This window comes from Lacerta agilis, chromosome 4 (assembly GCF_009819535.1).
Source record: "Lacerta agilis isolate rLacAgi1 chromosome 4, rLacAgi1.pri, whole genome shotgun sequence".
In the NCBI taxonomy this organism is placed as follows: Eukaryota; Metazoa; Chordata; class Lepidosauria; order Squamata; family Lacertidae; genus Lacerta; species Lacerta agilis.
In genome coordinates, this window is record NC_046315.1 from 54,193,824 (window position 1) to 54,218,467 (window position 24,644).

The 24,644-nt window shown below is 42.3% G+C and overlaps 1 protein-coding gene across 4 annotated transcripts in view; it reads right to left on the reverse strand.

The window, feature by feature from the left end:
- Positions 1 to 5,065: 5,065 nt before the first annotated feature.
- LOC117045746 (cystathionine beta-synthase-like protein) overlaps positions 5,066 to 24,644 on the reverse strand; it is a 37,867-nt gene continuing 18,288 nt past the window's right edge. The window contains exons 7-18 of one of the 4 annotated variants that reach the window (XM_033147099.1): positions 24,256 to 24,325; positions 22,214 to 22,305; positions 20,604 to 20,729; positions 19,599 to 19,683; positions 18,246 to 18,351; positions 16,945 to 17,022; positions 14,664 to 14,798; positions 13,258 to 13,366; positions 10,778 to 10,813; positions 8,064 to 8,148; positions 7,913 to 7,954; positions 5,066 to 6,700 (exon numbers count right to left, since the gene is read on the reverse strand). In XM_033147099.1, the coding sequence (XP_033002990.1) occupies positions 6,591 to 6,700; positions 7,913 to 7,954; positions 8,064 to 8,148; positions 10,778 to 10,813; positions 13,258 to 13,366; positions 14,664 to 14,798; positions 16,945 to 17,022; positions 18,246 to 18,351; positions 19,599 to 19,683; positions 20,604 to 20,729; positions 22,214 to 22,305; positions 24,256 to 24,325 (1,074 nt within the window). In that variant the 3' untranslated portion in view covers positions 5,066 to 6,590. The remainder of the gene's footprint in view (positions 6,701 to 7,912; positions 7,955 to 8,063; positions 8,149 to 10,777; positions 10,814 to 13,257; positions 13,367 to 14,663; positions 14,799 to 16,944; positions 17,023 to 18,245; positions 18,352 to 19,598; positions 19,684 to 20,603; positions 20,730 to 22,213; positions 22,306 to 24,255; positions 24,326 to 24,644) is intronic. The other 3 variants (XM_033147100.1, XM_033147101.1, XM_033147102.1) reach the window with 3 other exon arrangements.

Genomic DNA, 24,644 nt, shown 5'->3' on the forward strand with positions numbered 1-24,644 from the left:
GATGACCCTTGGGATTCCTCCCAGCTTTGCAGATCTATGAGTTTATGTATAGTGGCTTGTCTCCCATGTAGTCTTTGGGTTCTGGTTCCCCCAGCTGCTGCCATGTAGCCCCTCCCTTCCACCAGAATAACAGGAACCTGCAGCATACTGTGAAGATGATAAAAGTGTTATTGTACTTCTTCACAGAGCACACCGTTAAACTGTGGAACTCACTTCCACAGGAGGCAGTGATGTGCCCCTACCAAGATGACTTTAAAAGAGAGGGCTGTTGATTGCTACTATCCATTCCACTTTATGTCGGTGGAAATACCGTATGTCTAAAGGAAGTATGTAGGGCGTGGAGTTCATAGGTTCATACACACCTCCCACAAGGTATTTTTATGCATAACAGTAAAAATTGTGTTGTAAGGTTATATAACCCTTATCTTTCTTTTACATAACCAACAAGCTGTAAAATGCAAACAGCCCAGAATTGATGGCAAGGGAGAAGCAAGATCATGTGAATATAACTAGCATGTCATTTAACATTTGCAATCGTGTTGTCATTTCTGTTCCCTGGAGGGTTGGGTGTGTTCAGAACTTCCACTGGCATCAAAGCTGCCAGAAAGAAAACTAACTGTTGGGGTGTTTCATGCATTGGAATACTCCTCCCCAACTTTAAGTCCTTCAATATTTAAGTTCCATCATCTTTGACTAATGGCCATGTGGGCTAGAGCTGATGGTGACTGTAATCCTGCAACATCTGGGTACCCAAGTCTCGAGAAGACTGCATTATGAACAGGACAGCCACCTCTTTCTGGCAAGCCTTTAACAGGCAGGCAAAAACTCCTAACAGAAGAAGAGGAGGAGGAGGAGGAGGAGGAGTTTGGATTTGATATCCCGCTTTATCACTACCCAAAGGAGTCTCAAAGCGGCTAACATTCTCCTTTCCCTTCCTCCCCCACAACAAACACTGTGAGGTGAGTGAGGCTGAGAGACTTCAAAGAAGTGTGACTGGCTCAAGGTCACCCAGCAGCTGCATGTGGAGGAGCGGAGATGCAAACCTGGTTCACCAGATTACGAGTCTACTGCTCTTAACCACTACACCACACTGGCTCTCTAGGGAATTGCTGGGGTGGCAAAGCCTCACCTCTTGCATTTTGGCCTATTGTTCAAGGCACAGAGCCTCTGCCAGGAGACATGGGGACAACCTGAATTTAAAAAGTTTGGGAAGGATCACCTCTCACGAACAGAGAAGACAGAATGTAAGGCTACTTTAAGGATGTCTGCATTAGGCCATCTAGAGCTCGTTCCTTGAAAACACACACAACCAGTTCTAACCCATTACGGGACACTGATCTTGTTTTTGTCATTGTGTGTAATGACTTGCCTCCCAAGTAGTCTAATGAAAATTATAACCATTTTCCTTGCATAGAGAGCACTTCTCAATGTAGTCTGTTCCTTCGCCAAATAGCTTTCCCCCCCAATGTCAAACTGCACTTCACTTTCTTGCAGTTCCCACCCATGGGCTTTAGTCCTGCCCTGTGAAGCAACATATCTTCTGCATCTTTAACAATGCTTCAGATATCAGAGGACTGCTGTCATGTTTCCCCTTGATCTTCTCTTCTCTTCACGCTAAACATATCCAGCTCTTTCAACTGTTCCATATAGGACTTGATTTCCAGACCATGCTAGTCATCCACTTCTGGACACCTTAGTTTGTCAAAATCGTTCACAAAATACGGAACTTAGAAGTGAGAACAGTACTTTGCGTGTGGCCTGAGCCATTCAGTATAGATAGTGCGATGCTGCTAATGTAACCTAAGATAGAATAAGAAATACCACTTACCACAACTGGCATATCACCTTGAGTGTGGGAACAGTGGGCGGAAACAGACAATATACAGTAAAACTGTAGGCTGTTAGAAGGCTGCTACTCAAACATATGCTAGCTAATGAGCAAGAAGGGCAACTTTTCAGATTTGTTGTGATGATAATGCCACCTTATTTCTTTTTAACAAGAATGGGAGCTTTGGATACTGCCTGGAAGTTCTGTTTAGTCTCATGGCTAATAATGGCCACATTTTATGCCTGTGAATTTTTACTACCCCTTTTGCTGTCTTATTCTAGATTAAATCCAAAGAGGACAGGCTTCAGGTGGACTTTTTGCACATGCCCTGTGTAATTGCTTCTTTCCTTTTGATTCTTCAAGGCTCTTAGACCATAAGCCATAAAACTACAGTTAAGGTACAGATTAGAGTCCAAGGGCGCATGCACACACACACACACACACACACACACAAACGCACACACACTGCTATACTCTGTGCACTTAACCACCTTCATAAGCTTCGAACCCTATCAGTTTTGAATTAATTTTGGAACTGAATGACAAGAGATCTGTTTTTATTGTACAAATAAATGTCACCTACTGGTAGGCTGATATATAGTGTTCTGAATTTGTGGGTGCCTGATCTCTCCAATCTGCGTATCTAGCAAATGTTAGAATTTAATCAAGGTTTGGGGTGTTAAGACAGGCGCCATACCCCTCTAATCCCTGGATCCAGCAAGTGTTAAAATCTAATCAAGCCAAGGTAGCTTCCAGTGAGGTGATACCCTGGGTGGTATACCATTAAGGGGGTTAAACGTGTAATTGTGTTTTATTATCTGTTTATGATTGTGTGTGTCCCAATGTCTTTTCTAACTTGTCTGTTAATTTTCTACAAGGAAACTGTATTTTGCTGTTTGTTTGTACATCTGGGTACAGATGTCTTGGTTGTTAGGAGTTTGTGGGTGCTAGTCCCCTCCAATCGCTGGATCCAGCAAATGTTAAAATCCAGTCAAGCCAGGCTAGCTTCCTCTGAGGTGATAATGTGCCATTAAGGGGAATTAAGTGTCTCTGTAGGAGATGGCAAATGGGTGGGGCTCCTCCCTCAACTCCCAGATAGTGAGGACAAAAACCAGAGTCGAGGAGTGATGTGACCTAGAAGCAAAGCAGCAGGCAGAGGGAGAGCCATGCCAGATCTCTTGGTTTGCTAATGCTGTGAACTCCTCCATCATAGGCTCAGGTTGTATATATGCATAAATAAATTCTATGTCCTAAAGACATCATAGTCTCCACTGTGCCTCACTTCCAAAAGTAAACATGAACCCTGGGTAAGTGTCTGGAATCTTGCAGTTTTGGAGATTGGGGTGGCGTGTAACAATATATATTGCACACCATGGGGAGCTCCTTGAAGCCATCAGTTGATTTGCTAGGTGGTATGGTGGCAGAAGGGGAAATCTTCGATGGGAGGGCAGAATGGCGCTTCACTTTTAAAAGAATCGCGCCCACCCTCTTTTCCTCATGTAGATGAAACTTTCCCAGCAACTGTGCCACAAATATAGGTAGGTGGTGGTGGTGGTTTTGAAAAGGCTTGCCATATTAATCATTGTGGCATTCAGTTACAAAATTTAAATATATTTTTCTCCATTAATTGCACCTCTATTGAAAGAACTCCTGGTGGTTTGGGGAAAGACTTGTAATCTTTTTAAACTTTGTCTCCTCAGGCAACCCAGTAATTGAAAGGTAAAGACACAGAACTATTTTTCTAAGGGGATATTTATTACTTATGAAAGTAATGCTGTGGACTGAAGTCCTCTATTTATCTACAGAACAAGTACAGCACAGAACACACTGTGCTCAACTTAACCCTATTGTTTCACCTACCTGCAATAGGGTGAATGAGGGCAGCCTCGTTTTTAATCAGTCAGCTGATGTGCTGACTGATTAAAAAAAAAAAGGCCCCATCTGGCCCCATCTCCATCCAACTGGACCCTATTTTCCTAAAAAGGAAAGGATAAACCAACCATTTTAAAATCTCAGTGCACCTAAGATAGGGAGGGGGCAGAATGTAGATCAGGGTCTGCTGGTCGATACCTGGTGAATTTTCAAGCAATCAGCAAAGTGTTACTGAGTCAGCTGTCTTAACAAAAGAAATAAACTAGGCTGCTGCAAAAGTTAATCAGGAGTGGATTTACACGTGAAAAGACCTTAAGTCCAGTACTGAAAACTAATTCCTAGGTTCAGAATGAACTCCAATGCATTATCTTATTTCATTCTGACTGCATGTTTCTTAGATATGGCTCAGGTTGGCCAATCTTCGGGTTCTACTTTTTTTAAAAAAAAAGTAAAGTAGCCCTAAACAATCCTGAAGTCTGCCCACTACTCCTGACCCACAAAACCAATTTGTGGCTGCAAGCAGTTCCAACATCCCCCTCGTGGAGATGTTCAAGAAACGGAAGGAAATACTGCATGAAGAAATCCAGTTAGAGTGCAGAGATGCTGTGGTACAACAGTTTATAAAGCCGGCCTCCTCTCTGGTTTTGTAAACATGAAGATCAAGGTCACTTTGGGAACAATTCATGGTCTGGTGTACATCCTCCTCCAAGGATGCACCATTTAACACCCACCCAAGCTGAGTGATCTGCATTAGTGCAAATACATTAGGAGCATGATGCACATCCGCCAAAGATAGAGGCAATACCATATGTACCTCTGTCAATCCCACCAGATTAAGGGCTCCAGGATCAATTTCTAAAGACTTGGACTAATTTAATTTAAAAAAAAAAACCCACCTTCACAGTAATGTACTCCCAACTTGGCAGACCAGACATTGCTACAACCAGTATTATAACCGCACAAGCAAGAATTAGCTTCCATTTCAGATTTCATGTATATGGGCATATGGATATCCTTTTCTGGATACCCAACCCTGCTTGTTGTTAAAGACTCCAGCACAAACCAGACACAGGGCCTGGTTGAAGTTTGTGCCGGACTGAAAACTGCCTCCAAAAATACGATTGGTGCCATGATCTCTTACACTGCTGCTGACCAGTAGGAGAATAGGGAGGGGACACTGGATCCATGCATCCCTGCCCCTCAACAAAGGATGACTGTGATTCACTCCCTCTGGAGTCTGCAGTCAGAAGTACTTCAAAGACAAGAAAATAAATGATGATAACGATAATAACAAACTATGCAGTCTAGTTAGTTTGTCAGAAATGAAATAATTTTTATTTAGCTTTTTTGGAACAAATTTTTTAGAATGCTGAAATGCTAATGCTTGCTGATTACAATACTGAACAAAATATTGGACAATGGATATTTCATCTGCTATAAACTGGACCAAACTTAATTTACACTTATGAAAGCATCTAGAGTTAAGTTTTATATATAAATCCAAGTTTTCTACATGAAACCAATGTTGTTATGCACATTTCACTGAATGTTTGATTGTAGCAAGAGGGTTTTCTGACATAAAACACAAGTATAGATAGAACGGCAAAAAAAACCCCAAATAAATCACAGTATCTGTATCATGTTTCTTAAAAATTTCCAGTGAAAATTAGAGGAAGTTGCAGAAGGGAAAACGACATCAATTCAATTAAACAAATTCACCTGAGTAAATGAAGAGCCAAATGTGTTTCCAGTAAGGGGTGTGACATGAAACACCCCAAACCAAACACAACACAACATTAGCTTACTCATGTGCAAAGTAGAACGGAAGCTGGCATAAAGCAACACAATGTAACAAATGCAGACATACGTCTAGCTAAGAATCATCATTAAAACTTTCCATGAAAGATTAGGGAATTTGTTAAACTTTCTTTGGCCTACAAAGGGCGGCAATTATAGAATAATTTTGGTGTTCAATAGTCTATTAGCCAAACTGGCCAAGGAAATAAATTAATGGAAATAAACACTCTCCGTATTACACCTGGCGGAGTCAATGACCTAAAGCAACGGAGAATTTAATGTTCTTTGATGTTGCTGCTGTACATCTGTTTACCTTACGAGCGATGTGCAGACAATAATCCAGACTGTAAATTGGCAACACAAAGAGATAATTTGCAGTGCAGCTGAAAAAACGCTGTACCCACTTACAAGTGAAAAAGCAGTGTCGAATTATTTCCTTGCCCTGCCCCATCTTCACAATTTACCCAGAGTGTGGAAGAAGATATCAAACATCTAGTAAGGGAGGACTGAAGGCCTGGATGTTATTTTGTGTGTTTTCGGTACAGAAGACAGCAGCCTCGACACCTAGGTGGTTTGTAATGTGAATGAGATGACTAAGGTTGCACCTAGGCCTCCCAAGCCTGCAACACTAGTGAGGAAGAGTTTGAAGGTACATTGCACTCATGAAAGCAGGAACGGTGTGCTTTGGGGAGAACCCCATGTGGCCACTATCAGAGATATTAACGGTTTGGTCACCCCAGCCATTATTGCTAGTTCCTCAGTTCTGGGTTCTCCAGCTCAGCTGTATCATAGCAAAAGAGAACCAATCTTTGTGGAGGAGACAACCTCTCACTGAACAGCAGCGATCCTGGTGACTACTATAAATTCAGTTTGGATTACTTTTTTCAGTGTGCTCCTTAATATACTGGAAGTTATGACTGCAGAGCCTTGCTTACAACCCATGTGGTTCCACTAATGATGTTTGGTTTATTTGGTTAGATAAAAAATAATAATCAAATGGAGATTGTCTTAACAAAAACGGGAAGGAAAAAAAAATAGATACTTAAAACCCTAAAAGCTACTGAAGCAGCTGCCACCAATGTGCTTCTTGAAATTAGGTTGCCTTTCTTAGTCGTTCCTGGGCAGTCACAAAGTTGAGTAAGTCGATTGCTGTGACAACACCAAAGACCATTTGCTTTTTGCTGGATTGGCCATTGCTGTGATCTACAGAGGGGAGAAGAACATGACAAGGCATGAGTTGAGGAACCAAACCCTAACATACACAATTTTCAAACTACTACTTGTGTCTCAAGGCATGAGTATCTTCTCTTGCACTGTGTATGTTTTGGTTATTGAAAATATATGTACTTTTCCCTCTATAAAACTAATTAAAAACTACAAAACCAAAAAAAGCAACCGAAATTAAAGTATAGTAGGCAGATCCTAGCTTGCCATTGACACAAGGCATTCTCAAGATCAGTACAAGGGGAGAGGATGGCTTCCTTCCTTCTGCTCCTGGTAACTGGTCCTGCCTACGCTGTTGGCACTGCAGTGTTAGCACTCAGTTAAAGTCAATATGGTGTCAGTGCACCAAACAACAGGCATTTTTGAGGAAGCGAAAGAAGAATATGGGATTGCTATCACCTCCTAAGAGCAATTTGCCTGACCCCGTCATCTTAACCCCAACCCAATGTTCTACACAAAGAGCACTAAGCAAGGAGCATTTCATAGCTAAATGGAGCAAGGCACTGTAGCTTTTGCCTTGCATGAAGTGTATTTTTCAGTTGTTGAGGCACCAGCCTTTCTGCTTGTTCCACAGCATATTTTTTTTAAAGCTTTTTATGTTGACAGAGGCATAGCTACATGTCTAACCATCATGCTTGCTCACATTCACTCAGAAGTAAATCCTACTAAATTCAATGGGGCTTAGTGCTAGGTAAGTAGGGTTGGGCCTCCAAGCCTGTCATCTTCGAACTAAGTCCTTCAGAGCACAAACACAAGAGGTGTCCCTGGATAGAGCCATTGTGCTCTGCCTAGTCCTATTTCAAATGCAGGAGTTTTATAGTTGAAGTCCTCTGTCTCCTTACACCTCAGTTAAAATAAAAACCACTATCCCCCGGTCTACATTCACCAACTAAGGCACCAACAGACCAAGGGCTCTGTTGGAGAAAGGCAACCCAAATTACAAAAGGAGGACTCCAGCAGGTGAGAAATTGTTGATTTTCACCTCAGGGAAGATTGCAACTAAGTTAGCAATGCAACAGCATATGAGGCTGGATTCTGCAAACACTTACTCGTATCATGAAACATTGTACTCTTGGAGACGCACCAAAGAAATTGGAGGTCAGGGTATGTATATACTGGGTACTTCCCCTGCCTAACCCAGAACTGGCATAGTGAAAATCTTAGCCTCCACTAGCATACCTTATTTCTTACCCTCATATGTGTGGAGAAAATCCTGTGGCCCCTTCATGTGCCCTATATAAGACACAGAAGATTCTCACTGACATTAACGGCTATTATATGCTATGTTGCCAACGGGGAGTGTGACAGAGACAGTGGGATTCATGCCAGGTCTTCTACTTACACTGAATCTGTTCGTGCACCACCAGAGCAAAATGATCGATTTCCAAAATATGGGAGAGCTTCCCCAAGTTGTCCTGCAGACGAATCTGCAAAGAGAAACAGCCTTTAAAAGCAATTGCATATAGCCTTACAAGTATTGATAGATAAGCACCCCAATCCCAGTGCTTTTCCAACAAGCTTTTGAAAGTAGTATTTGTATCGTGATATGCCAGTTATCGTATGAATCTTTATTTTCCAGTGTGTGTGTGCTCATGTTAAATGTTGGCGTTTTAAAGAGAAGTGGAATGAAAGAAAAAAATTTCTGTAGAGCATGGTAATTTAAAAACCCAATGAGAGCCACGTGTTCTCTCTGCTTAAGCACAGCAACTGCAGGTTCAGAAACACACACCTTTACTAGTGGTTTATTTTCCAACTCTGGCAATAAGGAGGCGATTTGGGACAAAATAAGAGGTGTGAGAAAAACTATAAAAAGCCATTCAGTAGAAACAAAGTGCAAGTCCATATTCCAGAACTGAATTTCCCCACGGGGATATTGCTTTTCATTCCTAGCAATATAGGCCAGCAAAACAATGAATACCCAGGCAACTTAAGTAAAGTCTAGATGATGGCCAAGTATCACAGACGCTGCAGTAGCAGATATCTCACTTTGACAGGGAGTTGGACTTCAAGAGTTGTGATATAAATGCATTGCTATTGATGTGAGCTGTGGGAAAACAGAAAATACTATGGCTCCTGTATTATCCATCAAAAGAAACCTGCAGAATGAAAAAAGGCGCTATCTAAGCTGCCTGTATTTTGTGGCCAACATCCAAATGAAATTATTGCTTTACACCAGAAATGGGGAACCTGTGACTGACAACGCCCATCATCCTTCACCATTGGCCATAATGGTGGCAGATGGGAGCTGCCACCCGAAACACCTGGAGGGCCACAGTCTCCCCATCCCAGCTTTTCACCAAGCTTTAAGCTTAAGAGCACCATGTGAGAAAAGTGAACACATTGTTCCACTTGAACAAGAGCTTGTGCAATCTCTTGTGCCACAAAACCTATCACAGAAGCACACAAACTCCTGTACAGGCTTTTCTGGAAGGTCACTAGCAGGCATTTCCCTTCCACTTACAGTTCTTTGGAGCCAACTCATTATAACTGTGAACCTGTGAAACACAACTGAGATTAGTCCAGTCCTCAAAATAAGGCTGCTCAGGTACAACAGGAGAAGAGGACAGGAGGCTGTGGTACTCCTTTGGCCTTTCTTCAGTCTCACATAATAGAAACCAGGGACTTATCGCTGTAGTCTATAAAGCTGGCAATTTTATCCACACCAACTTGGCTTGAAACAATGTCCTCCGAAACACTCTTTTAGGCACACAAAATCTACGTTTTCTGCCCATCATCATTATTGTCCTAGATTCTAGGCTTGTGAGCCAAGAATGCTGGTACTTGTCAATTCAGTAGGAAATAAGATTTTTTAAGTCTAAGAGAGGGAAGCTGACAGAGCAAGAATAGAGGCACTAAGCACAACAGCGCTGTGTTTTAATTCAGTTGCTTTCAATTTATACTCACAGGAGCCTTCCTGCACTCTTTAATCACCAATACCATTATGGCAATCAATCATGATCTATGCTTACAAAAGGCCATCAGGATTTCGTAACTTTAAATGTAATATAATACTATAAATTTAGGAGCGATTGTATCTTAACTTAATGGAAAGAACCCTTTCTTGGTTTACTGGAACAACTCAGTGTCCCAATCAAACCAACCGAATGAACAGTAAGCATACCCAATAATTTTCTTCTATAATAAGGCTGTTCAAGATTTTCTCTTTCAGTGACAAAACATCTAAAGTAGATTGACAGAGTCTATGGTTCAAAATTTTAAAAAGAAAGCCATTTTATCACATTTCTTTATAGCATGTTAGCAATCTTTTAAAAAAGAATAAAATTATTAGTGGTAATGTTGGTTACAGAGTAAAGGAATTGTATGAAAGAGGGTCACTCCAGGCAACAATGTTTGAGCACAGAGAAGAAAGGAAGACAGTCCCCAGAAATTGTCACTAAAGAACCAGGAACTACAGCCAGGGCTGAGTTTACTCTGTACTTTCTAAAAAGTAACAGTACAGATTAAAATTCTGTGCCAGGATAATCAACATTCCATGTTGAAGGTGTTGGGTGTATCTGAAGGAGTGTGCATGCACACGAAAGCTCATACCAAGAACAAACTTAGTTGGTCTCTAAGGTGCTACTGGAAGGAATTTTTTTTTAATTTTGTTTCAACATTCCATGCAAAGGCAAAAATTCTGCAACCTGAATAAATTCTGCAATTCATGTAACATCTGTTTATTTTGCCAAGTTTGTATGGCACAAGGGCAGAACGCCCACAGCCCTGGCTTTAGCCACAAAAAGGAACAAACAATACAGGGTTTGAATTTTTCATCCAGAGGCAAACAGCATAACATCTTTAAACCCAGTTGCATCCTTCTCCCCCAATCCCTCAACCTTGGGATGAATGTTTGGCTGCAGAAGCAGCTGGCCTCCAGTCCAAAAGGACCATTTTCTCCCAGCGTCAGAAGCTCTCTCTCTTTTTTTTAGTGTGGTAGTTGACTGCAGACAGGTTATGTGACCTTGCTATTTGCCACTAGGCAACATGGGCCCCTCCACCGTAAGAACACCAGCTACACATAAGAGAGGAGAGAAGCTACATTGCTTAATTACGCACCAGATTATACATTTTGCACGATGATTCAATTGATAGCTAGGGAAGAAATTAAATTCATTTAATGTGACCATGAAGCATTAGTCGAAAACATGAAGTGGTTAGGTGCCGTTTTAGCCTCAGAATTTTAACAATTAGAAAATATATTTGCTAAAACATTAGTTTGAAGCAAAGTAGAAGTGTCTCTTAAGGTACACATTGGTTTGCATGTAAGTTCTCTTAGGTTTCAAGTAAGTCTTAAGGAACTCAGTGGAGACCAGCTTCTGGGCAGATTTGCTTAGGATTGTGACAAGCTGTAAAGTGCAGCTCTTCCCGTTATGTGCGTCTGCAGGATACTTTTCAGGGTGAGGCAAAGTAAAAAACAGAGATTCAAGAGCAGTTTCTCACAATATATTTTGAGAATTGTGCCGGCACAATTTGCCTCTCATCTCAGCTGCTACAAATGCTTTTTACAAAAATAAAAGCCCAGAATCTGAGGGTTATGGTTCATCCGGGGGGGAGGGCTGCCCCCCATGGATGTCCATGCTTCCTATTTAGAGAAGAGGCAGAACATTTCACTGACATTGACCAAAGTAAACTACAATACTGTCACTAGTTTAATTGGATTTATGCTCCCCACCCCCGAGTAAACGTGCACAAGATTGCAGCTGCAGTTTCACAGAGTATGTAGCTGTCTATTTCAGCTGTGTGCTGCAAACAAGCTTTTAATGGTAATTTTACCCAAAGTGTTGCATCTTGGTTTTACTTTAACATAGTTTGCATTCGCCTCCAAACAAGGCTCTGTGGATCCAGCCATCCTAATACTGCTCATGAAACAGCTGCCAAAATCCTGCAGGAAACTATTGTGCCTGCAAAAAAATTACAACACCAGATGCCAAGAGTCTCATTATCCACCGGGAAGACTCAAACTCTTGAGACCAAAATCAAAATGGGACTAACATACTCTCCAACTGTCCCTATTTATCAGTGTTGTGTTAAAATATTACTAGCATGAATTGCTAGGCATGTTTGCCCTTCTTCAGGGTTCAGTCATTTCCCCCAGGCCTGTACAGTTGTACCTTGGAAGTTGAACAGAATCTGTTCTGGAAGTCCGTTCGACTTCCAAAACGTTTGGAAACTAAAGCAGCCAATTGGAAGCCATGGAAGCCCCGTTGGACATTTGGATTCCAAAAAACGTTCGCAAACTGGAACACTCACCTCCGGGTTTGCGGCATTTGGGAGCCCAAATGTCCAAGTGCCAAGGAGTTCAGGATCCAAGGTACGCGTGTATAGGCTAAATTGTTTGACTTGGAGTGGGCTAAATGTATCCTGACAGCTGCTGTGCTAACATACTGCTCTGTGTCTTACGTTTTTATCAGATTTTTAAAAGAAAATGTAGAGTATCTTTTTACCCTGTTGTTAGGAGATCCTTAGTTCCCTCACAGAGCGACAATTCCCAGTTCCCTGGGAAGAGGGAATGACTGTTAAACCACTCTGGTAATTGTAGCTGTGAGGGGGAATGGAAGTCTCTTAACAACTCTCAACATCCTTAACAAACCACAGTCGTACCTTGGTTCTCAAACGCCTTGGTACTTGTAAACCCCAAATATGCCGCAAACCCCAAAGTGAGTGTTCTGGTTTGCGAACGTCTTTTGGAAACCAAACGTCTGACGCGGCTTCCGACTGAGTGCAGGAATCTCCTGCAGCCAATCGGAAGCCACGCCTTGGTTTTCAAATGCTTTTGGAAGTCGAACGGACTTCCGGAATGGATTACATTCGAGAACCAAGGTGCTGTACAGTTTCCAAATTGCTTTGGGGGAAGCTAAGACTGATTAAAGTGGTGTGTATGGTGCTTTAACTGTATAGTACAGATGGAGCCTGTTAAGAACATAAGAGGAGCCTGCTGGATCAGGCCAATGGCCCATCTAGTCCAGCATCCTGTTCTCACAGTAGCCAATAAGATGCCTGTGGGAAGCCTGCAAGCAGGGCCTGGAGGCCGCAACACTCTTCCCAGCTGTGATTTCCAGCAAATGCTATTCAGCGGCATACAAATTACCCCTGGGTTTTCACAAATAGGTAAAATATTTTAAAAACATTAACATTTGCATTTTAAATACATGTGTTTTCTCACAAAATATGCATATCCGGATTTCATAAGGGGTGTTCATAGGTACAGTATCGTGTTACGCAGAAGTTGATCAGTATATGTACCACTGTTCACATGTAATGTTCGAAGAGTACATAGCAGTTGAGCTGCGTTCACTTTTTCACACATGCCCTTGCAAACGTGTAGAGATTGCCTGTGCCTGTGTGTTCCGTGTAGCATGTGAAAAACCCTACAGCAAAACAGCATCTAAAACCGTGTGCAACTGTGTATAATTTCCTTAATGTGCATCATACATTTTAGTCAAACGACCTCCCCCTTGTCAAAAAAACTCTTTCCGCCCGCCAGCAATGGTGCGGATTGGGGGAAAGGGACAAGAGACACCAGAAGACTTTGATACCTTTTTGAACTGCTTGTAGATTACTTTGCTGACTTGGTCTGATGGCTGCACTTTACCAGCAAGCAGTGAAGAAAGCATGTTGCCAAGGGTAACCATTCCCAAAATCAATCTGAAAAGAAGAAGGTATCAGACACAGTTTTCGAGTTGTGGGTTCTTTCCTTTTTTATGTTTAATGTTTTAGGCCAATATTTACAGAATCCCTCTCAATTTGAATTCAGGGGCGTGCGGAATCCTTATGGGTTCTATTTAATAGCACCCCAACACCATTTTCTTTATAAACCACTGGAGGAAGGAGTTTAATTGTGGAGAACTGGCATGGAAGGGATGAGGAACTTTCCCTGCTTACCGTCTTCCCTTTCCTAATTGCTCCCCTTCCAAAAAATGTGTGCTATAAACCCTGAAGAGGAATAATAATTAATAATAATAATAATACACTGCAGGAATGCGTACCACAGTATAGATTATTATAATTATTATCTTATCGTCATTTTATTATTATTAAATTTGAGTCATTTTTCCATTTATGTACAACACCCAGAGCAACTTGCTTTGCTGGATTTTCTTGCAAAGCTATATGCTTAGACAAAGACTTATGATGAACTAGTTATGCACAGTTGCTTTCGGATAACGTAAAAAGCCTTGTTGCTATAAACAGAAAGTTCAAAGATGATGCGTCTTTCTCAGTCATCACTTCCCCAGTTTCCCAGTCTGTACAATTTGGATAAAATTGTGTGTTAGATAAAGTTGGCCTTTCTTTTGCCTGCACTGCCTTCAATGCAAATGATGTGAGACTCACAGAATAAACCTCGTTTAGCTTCCGTTTGTTAACTGGGATGAACCTTTGGGAGTGAACATCCTGCCTGCATTGCAACTTGTCCCTGTCTGACCCACCTGCAATGCTGACCATCCCACTGGCCTATTTCATACCTGGTGACTTCAGGACTAAGATGCAATTTAGGCTCAGTTAATTCTTTTATGGGTCATTTGAAGCAGATGACTCAGGCCCTCAAAAGGTAATAAACCATACCATGATTTTAAGAGAGGATTTTAAAAAGCCACACCTGTGACGGAAGTGACAATCAAAAATCTTTGTTGATGTCCTATATAACACAGGGATAGAAAAACAAAAGAGAAGGTGGGAGGTTTCGCTCCAAATTGGTCTCTAATCAGGGGCCTGATCATTCATCCAACTAATTTCAGGAGACTTTTTGTACCAGGGGATTGATTCTGGTGAGCAAAATGTAGGCAAAGGCTCATAGTTGAAAATTCAGAGAAGCAAACTAGATGGGATCATGAAATGGGGTGGATGAAACCAAATGGCAGGAATGACTATGTGTGTGCACCTAGATACTAAATATACATTTAGAAACTGGGTATACTTGGAAGGGATGAAAATCTACACATACCCAGATTCATCAACAACAGGTACTTGGTCAAATCCCTTTTCTCTGAGTATTTCAATGGTCTTTTCACAGGTAACGCTTGGTAGTACTGTCAGGGGAGCAGAGAGACACAATTCCTGAACTTTCAAGTGCCACCACCTAGGAAAATAAACAAAACAAATATAAAATCACTCTCCACCCAGGATTTTACACAAGCAATTCAAGGACTGAGAAACAGTTGCATATTAGTAGTTTGTACCTTAATGTCAGCTTTTCCTGAAAATGCTCAAGGAGCCAATTACTGTATTTAAGTGCCCTCTGTCCTACTAACAGAAAAGGTTGTTCAGGGAGCACGTGCTTGTCTTTAGGATGGATTGATGTTTACAGCATGCAACTTTCATCATTCCTGATGACTGGCCATGCTGGCTGGAGTAACCTTTCACCACATGATGTGTTTTGGCTCAAATGAGACTGTATGGATGCTCAGAGCCAGGACAAATAGTAAAAAAACAAAACAAAAAAACTCTCCCTATTTGAAAAGAGTTAACCATCAACATTTTAAAGAGTCTTGTGCCACCTGAATGACTTATCGAGTTTTTTTTTTTAATTACACAAGCTCTTGTGATTATAGTCTACCTGTATTAGACACACACAGAGTTATCCTCAGTTAGCAATGTGTGTGTCTGTGTGTGTACACACACACACACACACACACACACACTGGTACCTCCGGTTGCGGACGGGATCTGTTCTGGAGGTCCGGTCGGATCCCAAGCTTTTCGCAACCTGAGGACCGCTTCTGCGCATGTGTGGCAAAACTGGTATAATGCTTCCTGGTTTGCCACCCACACATCCCGAAGTTTACGTAACCAGAGGGTTACGTAAACGGAGATACGACTATATGAATATACGCAGGTGGACATAGGGAAAAAGAGAAATAGAAGTAGCAGCCATGGAATGCAAAAAGGACAGCCTGTGACAATCCTATGCAGTTTAAGCAAAGTGGCCATTCACAACAGCAGTAGCTGACAATAACACAGCAATCCTACCACAATAATAAAATCTGGATTATCGGGTTATCACAAACTACTGCTGTTGTGAAGGGTCACTGTGTGTCTTAAGCCTGACTTAGAATTTCCATAGCCAGTACTCTTCACAGTCGCTGTGTGTTTGTTTGCGTGCCTCTCTCACACACACACCTGCCAACTGTGGTTAGCACTTCATGGATTTGATAAAGTAGGGCTGAGTCCATGAAAGCTTATGCCACAATAAACCCGTTGGCCTATATGGTGCCAAAAGCACCTTTTTTGCTACAACAGATTAACATGGCCATTCCTCTGGAAATCAAAATCTGATGCCTAGTTTAGTACAGCTGGAATTGTATCTTAAATACGAACATATTTCCAGAGCCTAGAGAGGGTCAGTGTGGACAATATGAGTTGTAATGTTACTGCATCTTGGAGACCTGTGTTCAGACTTTGCCAAGTCACTGACATTCTTCTCAATTTCACTTCCTCCATGCATAATGATCACAGCAAAAGTAGAGGGAAAATTAAGAGAATTTAAGAAAAGAAGAAGAAGAAGAAGAAGAAGAAGAAGAGTTTAGATTTGATATCCCGCTTTATCACTACCCTAAGGAGTCTCAAAGCGGCTAACAATCTCCTTTCCCTTCTTCCTCCACAACACTCTGTGAGGTGAGTGAGGCTGAGAGACTTCAGAGAAGTAGGTAGCCGTGTTGGTCTGCGGTAGTCTGAAGAAGTGTGCATGCACATGAAAGCTCATACCAATAACAAACTTAGTTGGTCCCGAAGGTGCTACTGGAAGGATTTTCTATTTTCTATTTTATTTTGTTTAGACTTCAAAAAAGTGTGACTAGCCCAAGGTCACCCAGCAGCTGCATGTGGAAGAGCAGGGAAACGAACCTGGTTCACCAGATTACGAGTCCACTGGTCTTAACCACTACACCACACTGGCAAGAAATGTACCCTTAATTTCCCCCCACAATTTGCAAATGGATTATACTAGAACTAGTACCCAATAAACATTGCCCTATAAACTCCCTAGTTAAAGCTGAGTAATGCCAACAAGGCACTAGGATGCCATTTTAATATTTATGACTGAGGTAGAGGTAGGTGTTTGCAGGGGGAGGGGCAGATAACTTTAACAGCAGCAATTATCCAAAGCAACATTAATTCTGGACATATCTATGAAGTTAGCTTGTGCAGACTTAACTATCATTATTAGAAAAAATATTTTAACTTAAGGGTGGTTTTTTTTTACTAAGCCTTAGGCATGGTCACCTCACCAGGGCTTGTTAATAATGTCATCTTCTTCTTTCATGAAGCCTTTTTGGGTCATCCATTTGTCATTCAAAAACTTGGACCTGGAAGCAATCAAGAAACGAAACAAGTCACAAGTAGCAATTTAGGTTATACCTGCCTTAAAAGCAAATAAGCTGTAAAGGATGACGCGGCATAACATTTCATAGCTTGCACGTAGAATCAACACCTCTCTTTTAATATGCTTGGTTCTCAGTGAGACAGTTGTAAAAGTCTACATAAGGAGAATATAATCAGACTGGCTCACCCACAGGTCAAACTGGGCTGTGACACAGGCACCAGTCCTGCAAGGGAGAAGTCAACATGGCTGGGCTAGGGCATGAAAGTGGCAGTGGGAAGGATGGGTAAAAAACTGGCAGAGGTGGGTCCAGACCCAAGAAAGTCACTGAAACAGTGACAGTCTCTCAGAGTGAGTGAGCTTGAGGAGGGTGGGGAGCACAGGGGCAATGGCAGTGAGTGTGAGAGGGCGGGCCTCATCTGAGATGCCGTAACTTCAAGTGCCCATCCTCTGTTATCTCCCACTTGAACTACTGCAATGCTCTCTACGTGGGGCTACCTTTGAAGGTGACCTGGAAACTACAATGAATCCAGAATGCGGCAGCGAGACTGGTGACTGGGAGTGGCCACCGAGACCATATAACACTGGACCTGAAAGACATACATTGACTCCCAGTATGTTTCCGAGCACAATTCAAAGTGTTGGTGCTGACCTTTAAAGCCCTAAACGGCCTCGGCCCAGTATTCCTGAAGGAGCATCTCCACCCCCATCGTTCAGCCCAGACACTGAGGTCTAGCACCGAGGGCCTTCTGGCAGTTCCCTCACTGAGAGAAGTGAGGTTACAGGGAACCAGGCAGAGGGCCTTCTCTGTAGTGGCACCCACCGTATGGAACGCCCTCCTATCAGATGTCAAGGAAATAAACAACTGTCTGACTTTTAGAAGACATCTGAAGTTTAGCAAAGTTTTTAATGTTTGATGTTTTATTGTGTTTTTACTATTCTGTCGGGAGCCGCTCAGAGTGGCTGGGGAAACCCAGCCACCAGATGGGCAGGGTATAAATTATTCATCATCACCATCATCATCATTATTATTATTTGCAAGTTAGCTTCCCTTCATACACTACAGCAGCGGTGCTGGAGCCAGTTAGCCATGCAGCTGCCACCATCACATTCAGAGGTGAAATGCCAAATGGGCAGTGCTAGTTGTGCAGGCAGGGTCCCCTACCTCACAGTCAGCGTCAGGAACAGAGAAATAAGACACCTACTTACATGTAATTCCTGACAGAATCCGGAAGGATGACAACACAGCGCTGGCCTTCTTTCAGCTCTTTGGCAGCCTTGACGGCAACAGACATAGCACTGCCTGAGCTGCCACCTGACAGAAGACAGAGGACACAGACACCATCAAAATGGCATGGAAGCCATTTTGAAAATGCAGATGTAAAAGGAGACAAAGAATGGTGGGAGAGCCGGAGGTCCTAGCAACCTGATCATTAACAAAGTACTCATTATCATTATCATCATCATCATCTCATAAATTTTCCCATAAAAAGTTGCCTCAAAGTGACTTACAATTCATAAAATACATACAGCACAACAAGTATTCAAACAACAGAAGTGCCCCAAAGTGCTCATCTATCAATAACTAAAAAGGACATATCCCTACTCGCCCCAGGATAAGATGAGTATCATTAAATAGACCAGCCTGGTGCAAGCCACTATCTCACAACTTGTTCCCAGAAATGCATTCAATCTTGTTAAATGGTGTAATGGAGTTATGTAAAAATGTTGGCAAAAAAAAAATCAGCACCTTTGAGCTGACATTTCTAACTGAATCTTTTGCCTTTCCTTCTCAAGATTGCCTTTCTGTTACTGCCATATTATAACCAAGACTGGTATGTGTATCATACAGGCAACAGCGGTGTTGGAGGGAAGAAAACAACCCAAGCAGTCATTTCATCATTCTTTCTGTTCAGAAAAGCTTGGTGTCCTGCAAGAGCCAGCAAATAGCAGCAAAGACTCATTCCTTTCATGGAAATGTTCAGTTGGAACCACCAAGCCATGGAGGTTACAATGCATCTTTTTGTGTTTGTTAAGATTGTGATGATTTTAGCATAAACGCTTTGACAAAGCTCTGTGGAGTATCCAGAGATGATTCTCTGACTGTATGTAGTTGTTTTATCTTTGTTTTAAATAAAAAATTTAAAATGAAAAAGGGCTCTATAACTAGAGCTGCCTTTATTGTGTGCTGAAGCCGAGAAGCAACTACAGGTACAGTTGCAGGTGCTTAATTGGATATATATTCTAAAAGAAGTGACATTGTCTTCTAATGTCTGAACAACGGGTGCCTTCTGTGCCAACTTTTGAATGCCTGCGGAAAACTTTTCTATTCTGCCAGGCCTATGCAGGCAATTAAGAATACTCCCCTCACAACGGTCTGCTGCTGTTTTTATTTTTTCAAAAGCTACCAAACTGGTACTCATATACCGGTGATCCACTAGTGTGACAAATAGGAAAGTATGACTTGGTCTCGAGAGCAAAGAGGTTCCTTCTCAACTGTTACTGTCACCTTGAGTACTGAATTCTCCACAAATACAAATATACCCCTCAGAAAGCACTTACCACACAGCAATCCTTCATCTCTGATTAACATGCGCGCACAGGCAAAAGATTCTTCATCATTACACTTGTACCATTTGTCCACCAACTGAAAGAAAGGGCGAGGAAACAAAAACAACATGAAGCCTTGAACCTGTCTCTCCACTTGGGCCCTTAAGTCAATACTAAGCCCAAGAAATTCAGTGTGGGAGAGAAGACATGGATTCTAGTGGCAGATTCTTGGGTCCACTGCCACAAAATTGGAAGAAGTCTGGAAACTGTCTTCCTGCTGCCCACATATAAAGGCATCCCCTTAATCTCCTCAGTCTCCTGTTTCAACTGCCGTGATGTATTAATGGGGTTGTTTTGTTGTGCATTTCAATGGTGGGTGTTTATATTTAATCCTTCGCATCTTTGGGTACAGCTACTAAACACTCCTGCCCAAAAACCCTGGAGAGCAATTGCCAGTGTAGACTATATTGAACTAGATCAGGCACCCTCAAAATTGGCCCTCCAGATGTTTTGGGACTACAGTTCCCATCATCCCTGACCACTGATCTTGTTAGCTAGGGATGATGGGAGTTGTAGTCCCAAAACATATGGAGGGCCGAGTTTGGGGGTGCCTGAACTAGATAGACCAATGGTCTGAGTCAGCAGAAGGCAGCCGACTACATCCACAGATTTTCTACTGCTCAATGGGAAAAAATTAGGCACATTTGCATATGCATTTCTGAGCTCTATTATTTGCTCTGCCTGCAAGGAATGTAGCCACAGGGAAATAAGGACAAAGATTGATGAGGAGCTATGAAAAAGGTCATAGGAAAACTTGGAAAGCAAAGCTAAACACACAGTGTCTATGCATTTCCTGAGGAAGCATGATTAAGTTCACAGCAGGAAATCAGATGCAAAAACGGCGTTTCACAAAGACATAAGAATTATGGACACGGCAGCAAGATGTGTTCAGCAGTAAAGGGACTGCAAGGCCTGCACATGAGGGGAAAGGAAAAGGGAGTAAGGAGCCTGACTTACTGATCTGTCCAGAACAGTGGGGATGAAGTCGTATCCAATCCCTTCCACTTCATAAGTTGTCGTGTCTGTATTATTTAGTCCTTCAGGCTCTGCAAGAATGGATCCTTCGGGATCAACACCTATAATCTGGAAGAGAGTTTTTAGCATTGAGTCAGTGTTTGGCTATCAAAAACAGCATTTTTAAATCAGTCATGGCAAATCAAAATTGTTGTGGCATCGCAGAGATGTTTTTCCCGTCATTAAAACTTGGAAAACACCAAACCTGATGTCAATCATTGCTTTTAAAGCACATGAAAAAAAACTTGCTTGCTCCTACACTGCTTTCGTTTGGCTTAGTAAAAGGGTGAATGTCAACAAGTATGCTCTGGATCCCATTCAGATGCTGGCTCTCATTACATATATATAACCCCAACAGGTGATACAGATGGAAACATGATATTATGTGCTCAGTGACATACATCTCTATCACTCAAATAATTTTGTAAGGAATCACAGTACAGGATACAAGATGTCCAGCGTGTTTTATTACTCTTAAGATTCTGCTAAGTATTCTGTTTCCTGTGAGGATGAAATGCCTATGTTGGACACAATAAAATTATTAGATTCTTTGAAATATCTTTCTGAAAATTGGTAGTATTCACAGTCTCCAAAGGGGTGACCTAGCTGGCAAATTTCACACAATTCTGTCCAAATTTTTAAAAGTATAAGAATTTCTGTCTAGTTCGGGGGGTTGATTTAGAGTTTGTGCTCCTGGCTTTGGGCAATCAGAATAAACTAGGGATTCTGTTGGTTTACTGCCCACCTAGCTACAATCTCCCTGCCTGAACTGACAGCTGGTCTAAGGGCTGGTGTTGAGGACCCCCTGGACTGTTGGTTTTGGATGATTTCAACATCCATGCCAAGGCGACTGGCTCTAGAGTGTACCCGACCCTATCCTTGACAGCTGGTTTTCTGCTCAGAATCGTTCCCGAACTTCTTTTCCCTTATGGGCTTCCAGGTGCATAGTTAAGGATAAGGAATAAGTGATGACCAGACTGCTGTACACAAGGTGTGCAACAGTACAAAGGACACTCTTGCATCAAGAATGCTTAACGTGAACATAATGAGCTGGTCTACATAAGAACGTTCTGCCCGTGCAAGTAGCCCCAACTTCCCTTAGACATACACAAATGAGGATAAAAATGCAAACAGCAAGTGAACAGGCAGCAATCAGTGATATAGCTGGTGGCAATCCATGTCATCATGGCAACAACAGTGCTTTTCCCAGGCACCATGACTGTTAATGAGCTCCATTTTGGGGGCAGATCTGTGTGCATGGTGAAGGCTGTCACCCCTGAAGCCGTGGAACAGAATGGAAGCAAACTCTGGTCGTGAGAACTCTGTCTCACAGGTCCCAGTGCCTGCTTTAAGGGCAGAAATGCCTGTCTGCCTGGGCCCATCCTGGAACACGAGAACAGAAGGCTTGACAAACAGAGATAATGCAACAGGGTGAAGAAAACACAAGGCTCATGAGACTCCCTATACCCCAATAAGGCTCGGGATCACACAAACCCATAAACAATGAAAAACGATGAAGCAGTGATTGAGATGCCCTAGCCTGGGAGACTTACTTTGCATTCTGGGCATTTCTCCTTTAGTTTTCGGGCAATGCCAGTGATGGTGCCTCCCGTACCCGCTCCAGCTACAATCATGTCTACATTACCTATCAGAGAAGCAGAAACATATGTACAGTTGAAGTGGCCAAAAAGAATGAAAGACACAAATCTGAATGGATACAGTCTTTTAGCCAATTCTAGTATAAGGGTTTTGCCTCAGTATGGCACAGGCAGAAGACAAACATTTAATAAAACAAAAATGCTATGTGGGAGCTCCCTCTACTGGCCCTTAAGGCAGCAAATGCAAAAAATGCAATAGGTTACACAGTCGTACCTTGGAAGTCAAATGAAATCCGTTCCAGAGGTCCGTTCGACTTCCAAAACATTCGGAAACCAAAGCGTGGCTTCTGATTGGCTGCAGGAAGGTCCTGCAGCCAATCAGAAGCCGCAGAAGCCCCGTCGGACGTTCGTGTTCCAAAAGAACATTCACAAACCGGAACAATCACTTCCGGGGTTGTGGCGTTCGGGAGCCAAAACGTCAAAGTTCCAGGGCGTTCGGGATCTAAGGTATGACTGTACTGTGAACATGACCTACTCCAACCCCATACAATACAGAAATCTCATAGAATTGTTCCCCAAAACATCAACTGGAGCCCAGATTAATTACAAAAACATAAGAGAATCCAAGGATTATGTGAATGCAAATGCCAGATATTTATTTATTTACTAATCTGTCTGGCCTGCCAGGTCCTGAAAGCCTAGGGCATGTAATACATAAACAAATGAAACAATAATCCTTTATCTATGGATCTATTAGATTTTCATTTACAGCTATAGATACGGGCTTTCAAGATGGGAAACCATTATCTAAATCTTTGATCTGGCACAAAGCTCCAGCAATGGTTTTAGGTAAAGCACTGTCTTCAACTACTGGTTCACATGTTGTGGATGTGGCAGGTCCACCCCACACTCATGCAATGCTCCATTTAGGATATACTTGATAATGTGTGAAGCAGACATGTCTCTATTTTACCCAGTGACACAAATACAGTGGTACGTCGCAAGACGAATGCCTCGCACAATGAAAAACTCGCTAGACGAAAGGCATTCGCTAACGAAAGGGTGACTCGCAAGACAAATTTTTCTATGGTCGTGCTTCGCAAGACGAAAATTTCAATGCATTCCTATGGGAATTAAATTCCTATGCATTCCTATGGTCGTGCTTTGCAAGACGAATTTTTCGCAATACGAAACGACTCGCAGAACGAATTAATTTCGTCTTGCGAGGCACCACTGTACATGGTAGTACATCTGCTTTGCTGCAACGTGTTAATTGGCACTGAGCCTAACCAGCCACAGAGAGCTATTGTGAGAATAATTTGAGATAAGAGTTGTAAAATACTTTATACACCGGGATGTGCTGTGGATTTGCTAAGTTATAGCAATGTTGAAGCCTCATCTTGGTTCCAGCCATTAGAACACTACGCAAATTAAAATATGTCACATCACTTCTCGGGAGGTTGTGGACTCTCCTTCCTTGGAGGTTTTTAAGTAGAGGTTGCATGGCCATCTGTCATGGATGCTTTAGTTGAGATTCCTGCATTGCAGGGGGCTGGATTAGATGACCCTTGGGGTACCTTCCAACTCCATGATTCTATGATTCTCAGGCATGGCAAACTTGCAGGAGAAAAGTAGCTTGAGGGCTGTTGGACACCCACTGATGCCACGTCTCTATGCATCCTGGCCCTATAGTAGCCCTACAATTTCCCAGAATCCCTCTTTTCTCAAAGCATCTAGGATGAACGGCCCAAGGGTTACCCACCGGCTGAGGTAACTGTGCCCCTGAAGGACCAGGTGCGCAGCCTGGGAGTCATTTTGGACTCACAGCTGTCCATGGAGGCGCAGGTTAATTCTGTATCAAGGGCAGCTGTCTTCCAGCTCCATCTGGTACGCAGGCTGAGACTCTACCTGCCCGCGGACTGTCTCGCCAGAGTGGTACATGCTCTAGTTATCTCTCGTGGGGTATAAATAATAAATTATTATTATTAACAACATACCATCACACTGCTGCAGGATCTCCTCAGCCGTGGAATCGTAATGGGCCAGTGGGTTGCTGGCGTTGCGGTACTATGTTGCAAAATGAAAGGAAAATGTAGAAAAACAACAATCTGGCAAGTTTACAAAGAGGGATGTTGCTGGAACACACGTGGACTTAAATGTTTAATCTATAAGCCGATTTTTAAAGGAAGCATTTTCCACAAAGCAGTATGCAATAGCAAAAAGCAGCTATTACAAGTACCATTAAAAGCAAGCCTATTTAATAATAATCTAAAAAGTAAACACAACCCACCACCCCAAATCCTCAATGACAGAGCACATGCAAAAGGAGCCAGGTTCAATTCCTGGTGTTTTGAGACAGGGCTGGGGTAAACTGCCTGAAACCATG